General features: G+C 45.6%; 1 protein-coding gene across 3 annotated transcripts in view; it reads left to right on the top strand.

The window, feature by feature from the left end:
- Positions 1–22,905, top strand: part of FLVCR2 (FLVCR choline and putative heme transporter 2) — a 513,060-nt gene that overhangs the window by 436,002 nt on the left and 54,153 nt on the right. For 2 of the 3 annotated variants that reach the window (XM_078659924.1, XM_078659925.1), the window contains exon 11: positions 11,296–11,380. The exons of the other annotated variant lie outside the window; for it this stretch is intronic. In XM_078659924.1, the coding sequence (XP_078516050.1) occupies positions 11,296–11,380 (85 nt within the window). The remainder of the gene's footprint in view (positions 1–11,295; positions 11,381–22,905) is intronic. 3 annotated transcript variants of the gene reach the window in all.

Below are 22,905 nucleotides of genomic sequence, written 5' to 3' on the forward strand. Positions count from 1 at the left end.
CAACAGAGATCGCAGTGGCGAGAGAAACAGTATACTACCGTGGGGTTTCATTCCAGAAAAGATCAACAGTAAAAAGCAAAGCGTCCGATTAACATATACAGGCTAGTTCCCACTTATAATGTAGATCACCAGCACTCGGCTGACGTCTGGACTGTTATACAAAGATTTGCGAGTCTAAATGGCATATACGCTAGGAGCATGCTACGTCTGACCAATGTTTTCACTTAAAGCCTTTAAGCCTGAGGGGAAACATGGCCAAATGAGCATAGCACAGCGGGATTCTTCTCACTTCCTTCCTGAGGGATACGGGATGGTGTAAAGAAAAAACCAAGGCAGAAAGCTATCTATAACGGAAATGATATTAGGTTCGGGAGCTGGGTGGGTCAAACATCTAATAAGTGTCCAACGTAGTCTAAATAACCTGCCAAGAAATTCTCTGAAGGGATTCAGTCCGTACGAATTATTGTTTGGAACTAGGATGTTAGTCTTAGATCTCGACAGTCAGACTTCAGTGGTGAAGGAAAAAAGCTTTGAAATCAAAGATCGTTTGGCTATTTTACAGGACTTAAACGAAACAAGAAAAGACCTGAGCAACATAAAGTTGAAACAGCAGCCAACAACCACTGAAGAACCACCACCTGTCCCAGCAAGACCTGTCTGGATTCCAAAAGTTGGGGATCTAGTCAGAGAAAAGATCGCGGTAAAGAAGGAATTTGGGCCTTCTTACAGAAAAGCAGTTCCTGTCTTGTCTATCAACGGGACAAGATCAGTTGTACTACCGCCGCTTGCTGGTAAAAAGGAGAACCGAGTTGTATCCATCGACCTGGTAAAACCACAATCATGTGGCCGATAACAAACAGTAGGCCAAGTGGACTCCCGATAAGTAGCAGAACACCAAGATTTGCTACCAATACAGAGGTCCTAACTAAGAGGCTAATCACATTCGAAACACCTACAGAAGAACAACAAGGACTATGCAACAATGCAATGGAACTTAAACCTCTGAAAACCCAAATAAAAACATTTAGTAGAGATACACCAACCTACCATGAAGTAACAAACGAATATGCAAGAAACAGTAATCCTGAAGCAATTGGAACAATTGACAGAACTGCATCCGGCTACTTCATAAACTTCGATGATTCTTCTGAAGACCTCAGTGAATCAAAAACACAGCCATCAACAAAAACCTTTAAAGATAAAGCTAAAGAACCTTTGAAACAACTGAAAGAAACATATCTGATTTCTCCATGGATTGAATTTTGGGTGGGCTTTGGTGCATTTATCCTCATACTTTGGCTCATCATGGTACTAACTTTGGGACGCTTCATTGAGGGAAAATATGCTAAAATGGACACAGCAAGTCAGAAAATCAACTTGATCCTCAAGCCACACACATCTTCACACGTCGAGAAAAGAGAACTTTCTTCAGTCAACCTGACTGCCAATCCTATACCGGGTGGGGTAGCATGGGACAACACTGACTATGAAATTTATGGTCCGGTCGAAATCCTGAAATATCCACACCAAATCAAGATCTCGTTGAGTGACTTTGTAAAAACAAGCTCATTTGCAGATGATTGGGACTTTGAAAGCATTAATAATATGATGTCTGACTTAGTGATGTCTGCTAAATTTACCAAACATGATTATTTGCAGGGTTCGACAAATTATGATAGTATGTACTGTTACAACCATTATGGTAACCATTTTCTACATAAATCTGCACAACCTAGAAATGTTTTAAATTATAATCAATGGGAACATTGTGCAACCCCTCCAAAAGGAAGCTCAAGAACCTTTTATGACAAATATTCATACTTTTCAGGGTTCAACACAAGTAATGCTGAAACATTTTATTTCAAATTGTCAAATAAGACAGGGACAAAAACCATGATAACAAACACAATTTTTTTTAAAAATTTTTTGAAAACCTTTATTGTGCGATAGCAGAAAAACAAATACGGGCCCACAACCATCCGGCCGGCCACAATACCAGTTGAAGCACTTTTGCAAACAATGCGGTGACTCAGTAGCACCTCGATACAAATTGACCGTCAATCAGGGTTACACTGGATACCACCGTGTTACTGAGAAACAGGAGCAATGAAGGTTAATTTTAAAGATTTTTCCCCCTAATATAAGCATCTTTAAATATAATAAACAAAGATGAGGAGAGTCCGTACAATCCCCCTACAACATGAGTGGGCAACATCGTGGAGTGAATATCAACAAACAGTAGAATCCCCCCAAGCAGCATGGCGGCACAAGGATATATGCAACAGGATTATCAAACCACCATTATACACCATGTCTACCGTTACCCACCTCGTACCAAACCAACCCACGGACCCAGATTAGAAACAAGAGAAGAAAAGAGTGTGAGAGAGAGGAGAAAAAATAAGGCCCATAGAAACAAAAACGGAAAAAATAAAAATCCCCACCCCCTACCCCCCACCCTACACGCATGCAGAGGCTACGGCCTACCCCCCCCCCCCCCCCCCCCCCGCAGTGTGCCTGTCGCCCGATAAAGAACCCGAAATATAGAAACTAAAGCAAGAAAGAAAAGAAAAAGGAAACCACAGAAGACCGGAGGAGGGCCAAATCTAAATTCTCCCGGACTCCCCCGCCATACATTTGAACTCTACCCCATTTGTAAAAACAACAGCAAAATGAATCAAGCACAGGATAGAATGGGGAGAATCATCACATATCACAGCAGTACGCGTTGTGGAAGCGCTCCAAACCGAGTCCCCACCGGCGAATCAAGCACAAGTTGTAAGGAGGAATCTCCTAGCCCTGGCCAGTTCGTGGGCGTCCCCCTTAGCATAGCTCCAGAAGAGGACCCGCCCCAGACAGAACAAAGGAACAAAATGGCCGCACTCGGCAGAGGAGGTGTGCACCAAAACAAAATGGACATCGCCAGTCACAAATAGTTCCATTGACCCAAAGGAGGGGTGTCTCCAGGTTCGCCCGATGATGTGCAGTACAATATAGGGATAGCAAAGCTTGCGAGACGAAAGCAACAAAGGGAATCAGTAGCTGTACCAGCGGCGTCAGAAACAAAAGTAGCGATATCATGGGTGAGGGCGCAGGCTTCAGTAGAGAGGGAAACATTGTAGCACCGCTGAGGTAGGCGGACGGCAGTCCGCAAGCACCAACACAGCCAGAAGACCGCTCCTCTCTGCACTCGTGTGGCAGCACTGTAGCCCAGTCAGAAATCAGCGGAGGCAGATCAGTGCATCGTTGAAAGCAGGCTAGAGGCGCACATCCCAGAGCGAGTGTAGCATCATCAAGCTTCCTACTCAGCACTCGGTAGCACTCTCCCCATTCAGATCGCAAATCGGCAAGAGCGGCAAGAACAGATCCATAAGTTAACACAGGCTGCTGTTCCAACAACTCCGTGGTACAAAACGTGACACACGGTCTAACACACCGCTCAAATCCATGCAGGGCGACACAAGCTGGAGTCGATGTGACACTCACCCTCACAACCAAAGAGCCAGCCGCCATTGCCACCCCGTCAGGGGATTCACAGGAATGTGGGGGCGAAACCGGCACCGAGAGGCTGGAGTGGAAGCTGCCGATTTTGTCCGGACACGCTAATAATGGGCAACCAACAGTGAGAGTCATCCCCTTTGCGGCTCAAGACGGGGGCAAACTCGGGGGTGATCCACGATAGCCAGGCAAGCGCCAGAATGTGGTCAGCACAGCACAGCTCACCTTCAGCGTTCCACAAGGAGAAAGGAACAGAATGAACTCCCACTTGGCCGATGTGCACAGTTCGCAGAAGGGTACAACTATTTCCCCCACAGCAGGCAGCGTGTCCCAAGGTGCCAGCTCCGCCCCGGCTCGACCGTCCATCGTCACCCCCGCAGCCTCCGGCGGCGTACGGCAGCACAAGTCCCGGCTCCAGGGCTACAAAGGCCGCCAAACAGTCTTGTCGATATCTCCGGCTATCGGGCAGGCAGGGACACCGGAGGAACGCGAACCACAACAGCGCACTTTCATAGTCGTCCCGCTGCAGCGCTATCACAGGATGAAGGTCAGGATATCGTAGCGGGAAACAAAGGCTTGCGGAGCCGGGAGCCTACACGTCTGTCTCAGTCGCCATCTTGGCTCCTCCCCAACAAACACAAAATTGATATATTCAGACTCATTTTTTGAACAAATGAATACTTTTGGTTTTGATTATTGGGACAAAAATGTTGAAGTAAAAAGTGTTTGGGGTACAAAAGAATGGCAAGTACAAGGTATAGAATCATTGTTTAGAGCCTGCATGATCCCAGAACAAATTATATTTTTAAATGACACTATTCAACAGACTACCTGTCTTGGCTTAGCCAAAATCAAAGACTTAAATAAACCGTCTGTTCCAAAGCCAACTATGAACAGCAATAGCTCTACAGATGAAGAGATAGACGTAAACTATGTATTAAACCAAAACAGAACACATCCTGATTGGAAACAGTGGTTGATCTGGCCCACAGATACTAATAACTGTCAAGACAGATTCCTGAACAAAACACAGGGGTTCAAATTGACCAGGCCAGACCCTAGATATTCCCAAAGACAACACCCAGGGATAATAACCACCTACAGTGTGGGCAAATTATGCCTTCAATGGCTACAAACTTCCACACTGACAGAAATTAAGCAACACCTAACTTTACTTACTGATGGTGCTGACTTGCGTGATTTCATTATGGGACCGCGCAAACAGCGTCAAAAACGTTTCATAGCAGCCTCTGTATATGCAGCTTACAATGAGGCCTGGAAGGTGACTCAAATTGAGACAGCAGAAAGTATACGGGAAATTGACCGTATTAATTTGGAAAAATCACTTTCTGTAGTGGACAATGGGTTAATGACTCTGTCCTCCAGAATTTTTTCTTTGGACAGCATTGTGTCTTCAGCAATCGACATATTATCGCAGGACTTACTGTTGTTACAACACGGTCAGTCTCAATTGCGTTCTATTGTACAGCTTGGCTGGACGTTGCAAAATCTGCGTTCAGGCTATGTGCCTTGGCGTTTAATCAACACAACGTCACTATTCAATATCTTTAACCTTACTGATAAACAAATCAGTATGGCACAGAAGGGTGCTGATTATACAATCCTGAGCATTGAGAAACTCGAGAGATTACCAGTGACCGTGTCAGAACGACCTGTCAGTGAATGGATAATACATGGGATAATTAATATTCCAATATCTACCTTCAGGTTTCAATACTGCCAAAAATATATACAGGCTGGCATGTACGAAAAATTGGGAAAAGGGTACATTAAGACAACATGGAACTTGCCCTATTCACATGCATGTATCAGTAATAAAGGACAGAAAGTGTTTCTTAGTGGCAATAATTGTGCGATGTCACTAAGCGGTGCACTTCTGTGTAATGGAATTAGTTTGCATGGAGCCTGTGAAGGGAACTCAAATAACCTTTCATGTCACCAGCTAGGCGCACCTGCAACAGAGATAGAACCATTCTTTCAAAGACTCTATAATGGGAGTTACATTCTAATTGTGGATCGCAGATGTTGTAGTCTTATGCCCGGGACTCCTTATCTCGTAACTACGACTGCGAAGGTCATGTGCTGTGGACACTCATTGTTCCCCAGCTCCTTTCCAGACAGGGAGGCAAGGGCATGGCCTAACTTGAAAATTACTTCTATTCGAATAGATACTTTAAGCAGAATGAAAACAGTGCTTCTTCAGACGCCGACCAGACTCACGTCATCAAAAGAAACGTATGATCTCCTAGTCGCAAGGACGACTGCAGAGATTCACTCATTGTTATCAACTAATTCCCCCATACATTTCGCAGAAATCCTGAATGAAATCTTAAATATTTCTGATACCAGTGGAGTCTCAAAGGTATTTAAGACCGCATTTTCGATGGCATTAACACCATTCAAAGCCATACTGGGTATTTTTCCAGATTTCGTCCATTCGATTTTTGGCGGACTTCCCCTCATTTTGGGACTAATTGCAGGAATCCTATTCTTGGTCCTAATATTTCGTTATGGCAAACCGTGTCACAGACAAAACACCTGCGACAAGGGAAGAAACAATCCGAGCCATTGGATACCGGGACCGGATATCAAAAATCCTGGGACTATCCCGGCTTAGAGACCTGAACATGACTTGGTTTCTTTCATTTCGACCAATGTGGCATCGATGTGTTTTACCTGTATTAAGGTGCTTGCTGTGCGGAGAAGAATGCGTGTTGGACACCTGTCTGACGCTACAATCGGATGCGCCTGTGGATGCAGAAACATTGTTGGGTCCGATAACGGCCCATGCTTTGTGCTGCCCTCAACGGCTACCAATCCTGATGACGGCATTCGTGGAAACTTCACCACTACGATTAAGGGGTAGTGAAGTTCAAGATGAAAGCAGCATCGATCAGGTACGACCTTCTGTCAGCAATACTAATCAAAACGTCAATGGAGACAATCATGCGCACGAATGCATGGTTACACCTATTTCCGAGTTAGTGGAACTCTCCCAGGAAGCTGTTGACAGCTTTTTCGAGAGTCTAAATGATATGATGTTCTCACCAGAGCAGAAATAGAGACTTTTGAGCAAGCTAGCACACGGCGTTCCCTGAATTTGGCCTTCAACTAGAATAGCAGAATAACATGAACAAATCCCCTCCAGTTCACGGACAGCGTTTTTTCAGCAGCCCCAAAATATTTTTACAATTTTTCGGGACACTTATCTTCTGCTTAAAGTAAGAACTATTCTTAGAGAACTAAGATTTCTATTTTTAGACACTTTATAGACATTAGCTGCCCGCTGGTATGTTCATAATTATTTTTATTCTGTGATGAAATGGTCTCGAACCTTTTTTCTGTATTAAGAGCCATTTCATGTGTAAATTCTCATATACCTATTAGCAATAATGTATACATATGCGTGATTACTTTAGCATTATTCTACAGCTTAAGTGCATATAATACATGTGACTGTTTTTTTCCGTATATTAGATAATTTCAAAATGCATTTTATGTCTTTTGGTGTGGTAAGGTATACACGATACTCTACAGTATGTTTTACTATGCCTAGATTCGTAAACATGGCCATAGTTAGCGTGGAGTGGGTGTGATGTATTCCTATAGGTTCTGTATCGATCCCCCTATTCCTGACCCTGTTCTGGTTAACAAGTTAACTAGCAGCCATCCCATGATGCAGAAACCGTTATCTGATTAAGCCACACTACGGCACAGGAACGTGTTATCTGATTAGGTCATAACGCTTGCCATCTAATTAGACAAGCGATATTCCTCCAGCCCCTGATAAGGCATACGGAGTTCTCAAAACAAATCAAACCTATGACAACCTGGGAAAAACCCTGCGGCCATTGTTTTGATTTCACCGAGAACTTCAGCAAAAGAATGTGCTAACGACCAAGTCGTATGACATCCTTATTGACGTATCTATGTCCATCCTTACGTCAATCTCGGCACCTTATAGGTATAAATATTACCGGTATTGCCTTAAGCAAACACACGCGGTGGTGACGAGATCGGAGCAGCCAGACTTGCCGAAGCCCAGAAGCAGAGCAGACCCCGCTGGCGCAGCCCCGCCTTCCTGACGCGCTGAGAACGAGACGCTGCTTTCTCCCGCCGAGAAATCCAGCTCCGGCGCTTCCGGGTAGCCCTCGCAGGCAGCCTTGAATGTCGAGACCAGAGACGAGAGATACCATCCCTCATTCATCCTAGATTCCAGGTACAGAACTGAATAACCCCTCGCAGAGAATTCTTTAGTCAGTCACTTGGCAAAACAAACTTAACTTAAACTGCTACTTTCTATTCCCGCCCACGTATTAGGCTTAGGTCAGGTACACTGGGGTAGGCGTAGTTAGAAGCACCAGTTGAGTACGATTAGTCAAATGTATATATGAATGTATCTATTTTATTCATTTTAAACCTTCATATGGCTTAGAAACCATATAAATGTTTTTACAGTATTATTTTATACTTCTGCTTTTATTGTATGCACTTTACTTAACCATAAGTATTGCGATAATATCGATCCATTTCTCTTGTATGAGAAAAGAGACTGATCAATAAATACCATCTTTTATTGAACACGCCCGTCTCTTCCTTTTCTCTACAATCTGGTGAGACTAAGAATGCACGTACTGACTGAGTAAAATAAGTTGTCTTTTGTTTTCACACGACTCTAGAGATACACTCTTGATTAGGGGAGAGCAAAGTTGTCATGTTCTATGGTTGTCAGAAACTAAATCCCTTCTTGTCTATCCAGGGAGGTTCAACTCCTCCTTGCCTATTCGAGAAAGTTTCTAGTGAACTCTGAGCTAGCTGGCAAACCCAAAACTTTAAGTCTAATATCGACAGTAGAAGACCTAGTTAACGTCTGGTCTAGGCCTATACTATTGAAGGTATTATTCCAATGCGCAGAGCCTATTGGGATAATAGGAACTACACTACAAGACCTTCACTGGTTACCAATTAAAGAACGGGTCAGCTTTAAATCACTATGCATCGTCTTTAGGGCGGTTTATGGACAGGGTCCTTTACCACTGCAGGATAAATTTAATTGGTACGAGCCCCCTAGACAACTACGGTCTGCTAACACTGGCCTAGTCCTGGTCCCTAGATTTAAACGGTCTAGAATGGGAGACAGGGCTTTCAGTGTGGCAGCTGGACAATTATGGAATGGGCTGCTACAGGGCCACAGGGTGGCTAGCTGCCTGCTGAAATTCAGGAAGGAGTTGAAGACCTTACTATTCCCTAGGGGCTAGTTCATCTTCTCTAATCTGGAACTGTAGGATAATCGTTAATTCTTGTCTGAGCGCCAAGATACCTGTAGGGTGATAGCAGCGCTATATAAGAACACAATACAATACAATACAATACAATATTATATTCAGCGACATTGCGGGGGTTGCTGCTATCGGTTACGCGGGGGGTGTTTCTGATCTGGAGGCAGGCTTTGTGCCGAATGGGGTGGTGGAACACTTTGACTCGTGGAAACCTCTGGGGCAATGGGCGCATGCCTCAGCTGGCGGCCCTGCAGGGTTTCCGGAGTTGGGACGCGATAGGTATCTCGGTTCTTGATGAGGGGCCGGACGCTCAAATCTTTTCAAGACCTGCAGAAAGAATTTCTTATGCCACAATCCCAGTTTTATCACTACCTTCAATTTCGGCATGCCCTGTCCCCTAGAGGGCTTGGAGTCACTACCGGAATTCAGCCCGTTAGAGGCGAAGGTCTTGATGGGAGATCTAGCTGACTGGAAAATCTCTCAAATTTATCAATCCCTGGTCACTCATTGCTCCCCTACACTTCAGAGGCTTCGGAGGGCTTGGAAGGAGGATGTGGGCACGCTGGAGGAGAAGGACTGGACTGAGGCTTTAGCAACCCGCGAGGGGCTGCCATAGCGATGCTACTTCGCCTGGTTCTGTTCCAGTACTTACACATGGTCTATTTTACCCGATTGCGTTTGTGGAGGGCAGGGCTGATCGTCTCCCCTGTGTGCCTTCACTGTAGCCGAGAGGAGGTGTAAGCGGGATGGAGGAACTCTCAAAGACTTGTAGTGGAGGTAACGCAGCTTTTATTGGTTTTAAGAGTTTTTTTCGCCTGGGGCTGGATCTATAATAATGAAGAGTGTTCTCCGGCTCCTTGTTGGGGGAAAGGCGCCCTCTCAGCAGAGATTTTCCGCGTTTCTTCCACTCCAGGGTGCTCCCGGGTTCAGCCGCTTCTCAGGTATGTTTAGAATTGAAAAGAGAAAAAGACTTGGAGTCAGTCTGGGGTCCTGCTATATTCTCTGTGAGGGAGGGGGAGTGAGGACTCACACGGTGCCCGGCACACAACCAAAAAGAACACAAGCAGGCAAGAATTCTGTGCTGGTAGTGCTCGGGAAGGGGGAAGTGTGTGGGACGTTTGGCCGGTGCAATTAAGGGGGTTTAAAAACCTTCCTCCCCGCCCAGCCCGAGATGCTCGCCCGTACCTGGGTGAGCCACGCTTCTCCAGAAGTGTGGCTGGGCGAGGCGCCGTATCGTTGGCCTCCTGGCTCTGTCGCAGGTCGGCCGGGATCCTCTCCGCTACCTTCCTCCTTCAGCAGTCTTTTCGGAACCTCGACGAGTTCACCACCTTCACGTTCTTCTCGGGTGTAGGACACACCGCCGTACTCTCGCTTCCGGGTTTTACCAGGTCCGGCTCTGTGACGTTCCAGTGGGCGGAGCATTCCGTCAACTCAGCCCAGTTAAAGAAACAGGGTCCTGGTTCCTCATCCGGGCGATAGAGGTTTGTTTCTGCCCCGTTCCAATTCTCGGGTTGCTGTGGAAATAGAGTTGAGACGGATATATCTTTTGTCCCTATGTTCATAGCGCTTCTATTTTTGTGTTCGTGCTGGCCCTCCTCGTCACAGGAGGATACATTCATTCACACTGTTTGGCTGTGTCCGTCTCTTGATCGCTTTTGAAGAGGGCTTTTTACCTGCCTTTCGGAGGTTCTGGGGTGGGAGCTCCCCCGTATGCCGCAGCTGGCCTTACTTCATGTTATGGAAGGAATAGGAGGCAACATCTATAAGCGAAACCTTATGCAATTGGGTTTTACACTGGCAAAAAGAGATATTGCCAGGGCATGAAAGGCGCCAAGGGCCCCATCGGTGGCCGCATGGAAGAATGGGCTAGACTTCTGTATGGGGCTAGAACAACCTATTTTTGTTGCTAGGGGGTGCCCACACAAACACTACAAGATTTGGAAACGGTGGGCGGATTATCGGGGACTGTTAGACCCACCAGTGACAGCGGTCGATCTGATGGGATAATACTTATGCATATTTTCAGACTGTGGGGGCATGTTACGCGGGGCCTGGAGGGACTTACCCTTCCAGCTGTATTTCTATGTGGTGCACAGGACTCTTCGGATCTGGTGCTATCAGGGGGAGGGTGGGGTAGGAGGTGTTTGGATATTCTGTGTAAAAGTCAAAGTCATCATAACTGTATAGTTGGATTGTACAGTTGTCTCTGGAGTGCCGCATATACAAGAAAGGAGTCTGAAGAAGCAATAGTGCAAACTGTTTTACATTGAGTACTCTTCTCAAAAGTGCCAGGTTATACTGTGTTGTCAAAAAACTTTCATCAAGCCACCCTACAGTAATAAGATGTTATTTCAAACATTGATTTTCAGCCTCGTTTCCATCCAAGCAGGTAGGGCCAGTGCTTGCGTATACCGTTTCATGTTCTTATTCTCGCCTTCCTTAATTGTGCTCAGTGTTGTGTAAGTGTGTCCTTGTGACATGTGACTGTCCTTTTCAGAGGTTTCCTGACAGCAAACTGATGGACAGTTATGGCTCGTTAATTCACACAGTTCACCAGTTGCCATCAGTTGTAGCTTACAAAGGTAGGAAAATCATGCTTATCACGCTGGCGGGCTTCTCTATTCTCTCAGCTGGCAGAGCATTGGTACTGTTTCTTGGGTCTGTGCACCTAGCTTCGCTAACAGCTTCTGAGCACACGGCACCTATCCAAAGTGATCTGATAACACTGGTCGATAATAATAGGCAGCAAATGAACCTTGCACAAGACTGGGTGGTATGGTCTAAATTCCTGGTCCCAGACTCAGACCCTAAGCACCTGGTGCCACTAACAGAAAGTGTGTGGGTATCTACCAGTTCCAGTAGTCAAAGCACCTGCATCCAAAATAAAATTGGGATATGGGCACATTACAACAGTACCAGGTACTGTGGGACCCTGGCCCTAACAAGGAGTCCTTTGGGCACAGGACATAAGTAGCAGCATGTCTTAGTAAGTGGTAGGGGTCCAGAAACCTGGGAATGGTAACAAGCGTCTACGCATCTTGCAGCCTTAAAGGGGGACTTGAGCACCTGGCTTCAAAAAGCGTGTGGTCACTAAGCACCAATCCAAGGATGTATGAGCATCATCTGCCAATTACATGATCTAGGTAGTTTTGTCCCACCCGAGTCCTGTTGTACAGATTCTAGGAGTTATTCTGTTAGAATGATTATTACCAGAATAGAGCATTCATTTGTCTTTCTTATGGATCAGAAGCAAAAGAGAATGACTTTGTTTCAGAATGTCACTGGCATCTGGTTGTTTAAAACCTGCTGTACAACAGTGGCAGATCCGGAGCTGCGTAGGTAGCATAGAGCAGTGATGAGCCGTCCAGTATGGCCACTACCATATGTGTGGGTGGTGATAAGCAAATGGATCTGATCTTGGCCATCAATGGAAAAGTCCAGTGGCAGATTAGGAATCTGATCATCGTCTATTCTGTAGACCTTATACATGTCTTAAATGCGAGAGGGGGAAGTAAGATCCTTTTGTCCATATTTAGAGTTTGACAGATGAGCTTTTTCCATCACAATCTTGCCACACGTGCATTATAGCCTGTGGCTTTTGTAATAGGGGGTTGGTATCTCCGTCACGTTTTGACAGAGTATTCTGTGTGCCTAACTCTAAATGAGGCCCTCAATAGTGAATAGTTCAGGAATGCTTGCTTTCTAGATGATTTGCTTCCTGCCGCTCCTGCTTCTCACTTCATTTGGCATTTCGGGTCTGCTCCAGAACCTGGATCTGGGGTTGAGGGCGGCAACTCTGGCTTTCCTCACTTTTCCCTTTGGGAAGCACTGTAGAGATAGGTGCTTGCGGGGCCACATCTCTGGTAGTGTCTAGTTTCCATAGTATGAAATGCAGCCCTTGCCAACTGTTAGGAGATAATCTGTGTTAAAAGGTGCAGTCGCTGTTACTCCTAGCAGGTTGAAGGTTGGCCTTTGGCTTCCATCATATTAAGGGGAGGTTCTAGCAACGTGTTTTACTTTGAGGGATAGATTGCATTATCAAAAGCAGGAATGTTGCTTGCAGTGCAGACTCCATAGGTGCCTTTGCTCACGCAAGTGCTTGAAAATCAATGCTTATGCGGTTTGTTTGCAACCTCTATCCTGTGCCCTTTGCTTTGTACGCTACTGGTTCTATTAAAGAAGGTGGTGGGAACATCCATGTCTTTTGCACAGTTCTCATGCCTCTCCAGTTCTCTGGGCTCTCCAGTTCTCTGGGCTCTCCAGTTCTCTTGGCTCTTTGATGCCAGAATCTGTCCTTTGCTTTCTGCCCATGATGATATTGATTGCACTAATGATGGGAGTAGAAATGTGTTTGTATTTCTTTTCACAGAGCTCATCTTTCACTTTGATCACCTCTAGCCATCACGCTTTCCTTGCTCTCATGAAAGCGGATAGTCAGACCTCTGAGGCTTCTGATTTTGCTTGTTTGATCCATTTCAGAAGAACTAGGATCTCTCTGAGATTCATGTCTGCTTTCAATGAATATTGCAGAACACTATGAAGAGTCAAAAACTATTGCAGCCACTGCCATGAATTAACTACTAGCTGCCTTTTCTAGGATGTAATAGATAAGTAAGTTCCCACTTTTTAGGGTGGTTGTTTCGTTTTTGCTTGCAAAAAAGATCCCCGAGGCTGCAATTGGGGGTCTTCATCTCATCATCTTATTTCTGATGGGTGTTGAAAGATAAAACAATGGGCCTAACTTGGAGTTTGGTTCTTGGTGGTCCTGCCAGCACTACAGGCAGAAATTATAGAAGACCAGCATCAAGAGAAGTATTTGCATGTACTCCTCACCATGATCACTAGTTCTATGAGACTGTCAGCATAAGTCCTGTCTGCCTCCTCATCTTAAATTCGGCACTTTGATCAGTTTATTTCATTTCACAATATTTTTATGGAGAACATTGTTTGCACTAATTTCTTGGCATATTCTCTACTTTCCGTAAGGCTAATTTTGTGCCACAGTTCTGCAAATTACAAACCAGTAATTGAGAAGAAATATTGGTAGATTGCACAGCAGTATTTCTGTTGACATTACGGAAGTGCTAAATCGACATATATTGCATTCCTGCTATATAACACACTGCTGCCAGTTTTCAGCTGAATTTGACATCTGCACTTTGCCACTAAACATGCATTGTTTGTCCTTAGTAACTGTGCGAATCGGTATGCTTCTTATGCTTGAGATTAGTTTTTATATTTTTTACTCTGATGCTAAATCTACTCTGGGTAAAACATGAGTTCAAGTATGCGCCAAGCCTAGCAGACACCAGGATGCCATTTAATATTCTTATTTAAATATGCTGTTTGAAGAGTGGAAAGAGTGGATCCGTACAATTAATGTGGTTAAAGCAAATTCAGTGCAAACACCGCCTCCATCCATACCTGGCATAATCTGTTATATCAGCTGCAGAGCTGGTTTGAAAAGTCTTTGCTGGCTGTGGCTGAAAGGCAAAATATTTCCCGCCTTCTCTACTTATGAAGGTGTTCCCATTTGATATCTTCCATGCCCACCAGAAGAAAGGAGAGCAGTTTGATCAATACAGAATTGCCTCATTCATTCCTGCAAAACCACACTATGTTTGAGTGGCAGCATCTGAAAGGTTCCAGGGAATTTGTTATTCCATTTTTAGATGCCCTAGAAGGATACCTGTTTGAAAGCTGACGACAGTTTAATCTGCGTTTCCCGCTCTGGGATAGAATGCCATGCTGGTGGTAGTGTTGAAGCCACTTTTGACTATGACCTGACCAAATTAAATCTTGAGGATTCTACTTTCAACACTTGGCCTCATAATTAAACATGCTTGTGCATTGGTTGAGCCACTACCAAAGTCTTACAGGGTGAACTTGGACTAATGTCTTAGAGCAGCAATGGACCTGGCTGCCATTAACTTTTATTTTTATAAAGTTGTCTTTTTATTAAGCATCAAACATGGTCAAATACAAAAGACAGCCATTTCAACGGTACTAAGGGCATGCACTTGCCTGGGAAGCAATATAGGTAGCTAGTTTGGTTACAGCTTCGCACAGATCCCAAGCCGATCAACACCCTGTACAGATTGAATGATGCTCATTTAAAAAAACGAGAACCCCCCCCCAAACCAACAACCACCCTCCCCTGTCCGGTGGTGACAACATAAAGCTGCCGTTAACTTTTGCCAGGTGGTGTTTGAACGTAGTCCGAGGAGTCATGCTCTGACGTGTGTGGGTGAGGGTTTTGCCCCAACATAAAGGGCAATTACTGCGGTCACTATATACAGGTTTTAATAGAATGAGTTCCGGTAGCACACTGACAGTGAGAAGACAAGCTCAGTAATAATCTTTGCGGGAGAAACCTATTTACACAGAGGACTAGAGCCATTCTGAGTCTCCAGATCTTTAGTTACCGATTGTCCTTGCAAGGACATATGCTTCACACCGCATACCCCCTCTTTTATGAAAGCAGCCAGAGAGACAAATTGAATGACATTTCCAAGCCAACAACCCAAAGTTCATGTAACTTTCAAAGCTTACTCTTAATTAGTTCCATGACATAGGTAAAGAGAGAGAGGAGTGGTTGGTCAGCATCGTTCCCAGATGTCAGTTAATGATCTCGGACAAATAGGTTATGATGACCGCAGAGTCTGGGCACCCCAGGCGTTCCAGAGAGAAGCCCCTTACCTTTGGTTCGGAATTTAATACAATGGCTTTGTTTTTCACGTGTTCATATACTCCAATTTTGAGAGTTAGGAAAAGTGTGGAATTGCGGAGTGTAAAGCAGGTATACACTGATGGTGTACTGCTGACCCTTGAGGAGTGCAAAGCACAGCTGAAGATTACAGCGAAACATTGGTATTATTACACTGGCACTGGACATCACCACAAATGTAAAGCAAGGTAGGAGAGACTGGATTGAAAACCATTATGCAAACTCTATATATCCACGTGATCAGCAAACTTACAATTTTCAATTTCTATAAAGTTATCTAGCAAATTCTAAAAAAACAAATTAAACAAAAAACTACTGTACATGTGCAAACAGGAAGTGGTTGTTTAGAAAGTAATTGAATGAGTTCAGAAAAGAGATATAGTGCCCAATTGTGAACATGTTGATATATTCAAAAATAAATAAAATACTTAGAAATGTTGATTAACTATTCTATTTGACTTGTCTAACATTATAATGGATAAAATGTGACAGATAGATGCTGGAGATGGTGTAATCAGTTGCCTAAAAGCCAAAAGCTTCTGCGATGAGATTCTGAGTCCGATTTAAGAAATTACCAGAGTCACGTTGCCAATGGACCCGATACTTATTCCTTTGGATTGTAAGCCTGGAACTGATGACATTTCTTCAGAATGGTACTGAGAAAGCAATAATGTCCATATGGGTTGTTGGAAAAATGAGGAATGCATAACAGTGGTGGTCTACAGACACCTTGTGCCTGCTACAAGCATCTGTCAGAAATTGTAGACGATGCAGTGCGCAGAGGAGGTGAGGCGTCACAGATGCATGTGATGCGTCGGTTCCTGGAGGCGGCGCAGGGTCAAAGAAAGATAGGTAACCTCCTTTATTCTTTCCCAGAACGATCAGTATCAAGATGGCAAATCAAGGCAGCTTTCATGAATTCAGCTATTGGCTAAAAATTGTCGAAGTATAGGATAGGAGGACCACATGGGGAAATGTCAGCTGATGATTTTCTCAAAATGTACCACATTGACTCTAATTCCAATTAGAGATTTTATTAAGTCAATCCTCTCAGCACAATTGTTTGCATTAGTCGGTTACACAGCATCTGTCGAACTGCTGGGCTGAAGGTGGTGCGTTGGTTGGAAGCCTTGCAGGACTGGGACTGTGCACCACGGACGTCGGTGATGCAGTGTCCAAGACTCATGCAGCTGCGGTTCTTCAGAGGTGCTGTGGCAAAGTAGAGGCTGCGTTGAAAGTCGAGGTCGATGTGTTATGCACTCAGTGTTTGGGGACCATGGCTTCAGTGCAGGTAGCGGCGATGCATCTATTTTGCAGGGATGCGCCGGTTCCAAAATGATGCTTTGGAGGAGTCGATGCATTGGGTTCTTGGTTGCAGCACCAATAAGCACTTCCAAGGAATTTGGCACCACTAGGCACAGCAGGACTCACATCTGAGGAGCCCAGGTGCTGGTACAAGATGCAGGTGAAGTTTTGCTATCTCTGAGACTTTAGCAAGAGGAGGCAAGTCCTTGGAGAACCTTTAGATTTAGGATGTAGAGTGTAAAGTCCAGTCCTCTCACTCTCAGGCAAAGAGCAGCAGGCCAACATACCAAAGCAGGCAGCAAAGTGACAGTCTCTCCCGGCAGCACAACATCTCTTCCTGGCAGTATACTCTCTGTCCAGAAGTGTTCTGAGTATATGGTGTCAAGGGTCCAGTACTTCTACCCATTTTAGCCTTCGAAGTAGAGAGACTTGAAAGAAAGGTCTTTGTAGTGCACAAAACCCTTCTCTTCCTGGCCCTTGCTCCAGACACACTATAGGAGGATATACAGCCCTTTGTGTGGGGTCAGGTGCAAGTGTCAGCTCCTTTCACCACTTTAACTCAGGAAGGCTTATCAGCCCCGTGATGGGCAATCAGGATATGTAGGGCACAACTCCGCTCTCTTTGTATGTGACTGACTAGAGTGAATTCACAAAGCCCAGACGTGTATTCTAGGGACAGGCGGAGGCACAGAATTGTTAAGTAAGAAAATGGCAACTTTCTAAAAGTGGCATTTTTAGTCCTGCAATTTAAAAACCAACCTCGTTAACCCGTTAACCGCGGCGGAATCGTTTCCGTGCGTTTCCGTGCACGTGTGGGGGCGCGTCGGCCATTGGACGTGCGCAGCACTACGAAGGTAGTGCTCGCGACAGCAAACGGCCGACTGCAGCAGGGAAGGGGTTAAAAGTTGTGTTTTAAAATTGTGAGTCCAGGGATATCAAACTCATCCTTCCCATCTTTTCCTAATTGGAAGTTACACTTGTAACGTGTTACAAGGCAGCTCCAATGCTAACCTATGGGAGAGATGGGGCTTGCTGTAGTGAAAACCTAATTTAGCAGAATTTCAATACCAGGACATATAAAACACCAAAGTACATGTCCTACCTTTTAACTACACTGCGCCATACCCATGGGGCCACCTAGAACCTACCTTAGTGGTACCTTGCAGTAATAAAAGGGAAGGTTTGGGCTTTATCAGGTGAACTTGCTAGTTCGAAATGGCAGTTTAAAACTGCACCCACAGGCTCTGCAGCGGTAGGCCTGAGACAGGTTTGAAGGGCTACTCATGTGGGTAGCTCATTCAGTGCTGCAGGCCCACTAGAGGCATTTGATTTTCAGGCCCTGGGTACTTGTAGTGCCCTGTACTAGGAACTTATTAGTAAATCAAATATGCCAATTATGGAGGAACCAAATGTCATTACTTTTTAGACACACAGCACTTGCACTTCAGCACTGGTCGGCAGTGAAAAAGTGCCCAGAGTCCTAAAACCAGCAAACAACAAATCAAAACAGGAGGAGAAGGAAGGCAAAATGTTTGGGGTAACCCTGTGCGGAGTATACTGGGAATCATGATTTTATAGAAAATACACAATTGAGACCTAGCATGCCAGAAATGTAACCTTACTTTACAGAAACATAATTCTGTCATCTCTGGATGAAGCCGAGGGCAATGGGCAGGAAGTTCCCTAAAAACAGAGAGTGGACTCTTGATGGTTGGCCTGAACCTGTCTAAGAAGCAGACAGCCAGCTTGACTCTTCATAAAGGTGGAGGGTCTGTCTAATGCCCCCAGTCATGTGGAGAGAGTTATAGGCTTGTCTCATTGAATAGTACAAACTTATATTCCTCTTTCTCTGGCACCCAGCTATATAGAGTCTGAATCCTTGTCTGCTACTTTCTTCTAGGAGTATGGTGGGAGTGTGGATTGGAAGACGCATGGAAGGGCCTAATCAATAGTGTGACCTGTTGTCATTCACTAGGGGCCATTTCAGGGTTTGTCAGAGGTATTCATGGCTTAATCTGTCCCAATCTCTGCCTGAAGATATCCCCTCGGCTTCCTGTATCTGTATACTTCTCATTTTTCCTCGGTCTTCCCCTATGCTCTCCACTACCTTAATGTGTGTGCTACACCTTGTCTACCCCGTGTTTTTTTTTTTTTTAATAAGTCTTTATTAACATGAAGGCATAAGTTACATACACAATACTGTAATCAAAGTTCAATTTTGTTGTTTGCGCAGTTACGTAGCGGTAGAGCAATATAAGTAATGTGCATATAGATGTACGTTAAGTGCATTCTCAAAAGTAACACGGATGACTGCTATCAGTTGTCCTTAACACAATTCTCTGAGATTAATGTCGGTGTCTCATTTTGTATATGGTACATCATTCTAACCTCCAACATATATGTATTAATTTGCGTGGCAGATATCTAGGAAAGAAGAAAAGAAAACCCAACTATTGTCATCACATTCTTATCATTGTATACACACCCATAGCCAACCATCAGTCACCTTGTTTGTTATCAATGTCGTTTACAATAGTATTACTTGAACACAACATTTCGCAGTAGAAGTAACTTAGCAACCAATCACCCAACACTTTACTCCTCCTCCCCTTCAGAGTCTAGGTTCTCGTCCTCTGGCAATGGCTCGCAGATGTCCCCTCTATAGATATTCCATGGCATCCAGATTTTGTTCCACTTACGGGGGCAGGTCCGGAGCACATACACTGCCCTTTCTGTCACCATAAGCATGTCCATATTTTTAGTCCATCTAGCCGCCGTAGGCAGTTCCGGAGCACCCCATTTCTGTGCAATGTCTCGCTTGGCCACTGTCATCGCTAGTGTGGCCCATATCAGGTCATATCTGTCCAGATCATTGGGGTCCCAGATGTTCAACAGGCATTTACGGGGTTCAGGCAGAATAGAGATCTTAAGGGCCTGGGAGACAGTGTGCATAATTTGTCTCCAGAATTCTTGTATCTTTGGGCAGTCCCACAGTGTGTGAAATAGTGTCCCCTCCTCCCCGCAACCTCTAAGACAGAAGGGATGTGGTGCCCTTTGTATCCTGTGAAGAAGTGTCCTAGTGTAGTAGATGCGGTGCAGAATTTTGAGTTGCACCAATCTGAATTTCGCCGAAATGCCTACTTCTCTCGGTGATGCAAGCGCTTCATTCCATTCCGACTCATCTACCTGTCCTATCTCCTCCATCCATTTCTCTTTAAGTTTCAGTGGGGGGTCTTCCAGATTATTAACCAGCTTTTTATATGTGAGAGAAGTTGCACTTTGTGACATAAAGTCTGTCAATAGTCTATCCTCTAACGGTGAGGACTCTGGTATTTCAGTGTCAGCAGGGATTGCTCGGAACAGTGCGTGACGTATCTGCATGTATCTGAATGTCTCATTGGGGTTAAGATTATACTGTTGTTGGAGTTGTGAGAATGCAATCACTGTGCCCTTGTCCCACAGGTCCCCCACCGTGGAGATCCCTATGTGGTCCCATTGTGTGAACCCCTTGCATGCTCTGAGGTTTCCCAATGAGTTCGTGTCCCACAGTGGCGTCATTTTGGTGATTCTCCCTTTCCAGCCCTGTCTTGTTTGCGCTACGTGCCACAGGGCTGCCGTGTGTTGTGTCGGACCTATCAGTTTTTTAACCTGTGACTTGTTGTACAGAACGGAAAGCATGCCGTTCGCTTCCAGTTGAGACCAGTCCGCCTTGTAAGCTGGATCCTCACGCGGGCTGTGGATCCATTGATTAATAATTTTAAGTTGGGCCGCCTAATAATAGAGTTGAACGTTAGGCAGGGCAATCCCACCCTCTTACCAACTTTTTACCAATTCATCATGCGCTATTCGTGCCGGGCCGTTGTTCCAGAGTAGGCTGGTAACCAATGCTGCAATTCGTTTGAAATAGTGTGGTGCTACCATATACGGGGTATTTTCCAACACATAAAGGAATCTGGGAAGGGCCATCATTTTATATAAAGCAGCCCGCCCAAGAAGGGTCAAGGGCAGGGCCGCCCAGTGTCTAACATCCGCACGCAGGCGATCCATTGGTGGCTGTAAATTTTTGTCAAAGAAGTCAGTGGCAGTATTTGTGATGACAATACCTAAGTACTTAAAGGAGGTAGTTGCCAGTGTCAGGGGGCAATCCTCTTGCAACAGCGGTCCCGGGCCCCTAAGCACGTATACCACCGACTTAGACCAGTTTATGGTATAACCTGACAATTTCCCATGTGCGTTGCAGAGATGTAGTAGGGCAGGGATCCCATTGCTAGGGTCAACCATGTATATGAGCATATTGTCTGCATATAGGGAGATCTTATCCTCCCAGCCAGCCTCCCATGTGATGCCACGAATCAGCGTCGTCGTCCTAATTAGGATCGCCAATGGTTCCAGCACCAGGGCAAAGAGCAGAGGCGACAATGGGCACCCCTGTCTCGTCCCCCGCCCCAACAGGAACGTTGGTGAAATGTGGCCATTTGCGGCTACTTGTGCCACCGGTGACGTGTATAGTAGTCGCACCCATGCTATATATTTCGGTCCGAAGCCCATACGCGCAAGTACTGCAAACAGATATTCCCATTCTACTAAATCGAACGCCATTCTGGCATCAAGTGAGAGAATCACCGCCTGTTCGGAAAGGAGGTGTGCACGTGCCAGCACTCCATGGACCCTTCTGAGATTCAGTGCTGTGCTCCTGTGGGGCATAAAGCCCGACTGGTCAGGGTGTATCAGTGTGTGTAGGTGTTGTGTCAGACGGCTGGCCAGTAGTTTCGCCAGAATTTTGGCTTCTACATTGAGCAAGGATATCGGGCGGTATGAGGTGCATACGGTTGGTGGTTTATTCGGTTTCGGTATGGCCACTATCGTGGCCGTGCGCTGGTCTAGTGGTAGCTCCCCCCTATGCAGGCTGTCAGTGTACATGTCTAGCAGTGGCTTACTTAGTTCCGAGGCCATCGCTTTGTACCATTCCACGGGTAGCCCGTTGGGACCCAGTGCCTTGCCGGACTGCAATGCCTGTATGGCCATGTGAATCTCATCTTCCGTCAGGTCAAGTTCGAGCTCTAGCTGCGCCTCTTGCGTGAGTCTGGGAATGGCAATATTTTCTAGTGAATTCGCCGCCGCCTGCGCAGTGACGACTTGTTCCGGGGTGTATATCTCTTGAAAGTGGCGTGCCAGGGTGCGCACTGTGTGTTCAGGGTGGGTCTGCAGCTGTCCGTCACGTGTGCACAGTCTCTGTATGCCTCTAGTACTGCCTCCTCTTCTATCCAGCCATGCCAGCATTTTCCCTGCCTTGTCACCCAAATCATATATTCTATGTGTTGTACCTGCGATGTAGCCTTGAACTGTTGTTTTAAGGTGTGTCTGGTACTGCTGTTGATGAAGTTGTAGCAAGTGTAAAGTGTCCGGGGTGGGATCAGACATGTGAGCAGTGTTTGCGCTATGGAGTGCCAGCTCCAATTCAGTAAGTTCACGCCGGGATTCCCGCTTGTGCCTCGTTATTGTTGCTACTGCAGCACCTCGGCGGACCGCTTTGTACGCTTCCCACAGGACCGAGGGTGAGGACACCGACCCAACGTTTTCTTGAAAGTATTGTGTGGTTACCAATTTGAGTTTTTTCCTGATCTGTGGGATTTTCAGATAGTTCGGGTAAATAGGGTATATTCTAGCGCATTTCTTCTCTCTGGTAGTGAGTGATAGAGAGACTGGTGAATGGTCAGATACGCCTCTAGGCAGGATATCCATCTTATCTACTGAGCCCAGTCCCATCCCCAGAAACAAGAAATAGTCTATTCGGGAAAGGTTATTATGCGCAGCGGAGTAGTATGTGTACTGGGTCGCCTCTGGGTTCAGCTGCCGCCACACGTCTAGAAGGCCCATTGCTTCCAGGAAACCAGGAAGCGTGGCATTCCCCCTGGGGCGTTCTCTCATGGGAAAGGTGTCTAGCGTGGGATCCACTATTGCGTTGAAATCCCCCCCTATGACCGTGTCACCCTCCGGGAGGTCTAAGAGGAATTTACCAAGTGCCGGCAGTGCCGTAGAGTGGAGTGCTGGGGGAATGTACACGGAGACAACATT

Source organism: Lissotriton helveticus, chromosome 9, assembly GCF_964261635.1.
Source record: "Lissotriton helveticus chromosome 9, aLisHel1.1, whole genome shotgun sequence".
NCBI lineage: Eukaryota > Metazoa > Chordata > Amphibia > Caudata > Salamandridae > Lissotriton > Lissotriton helveticus.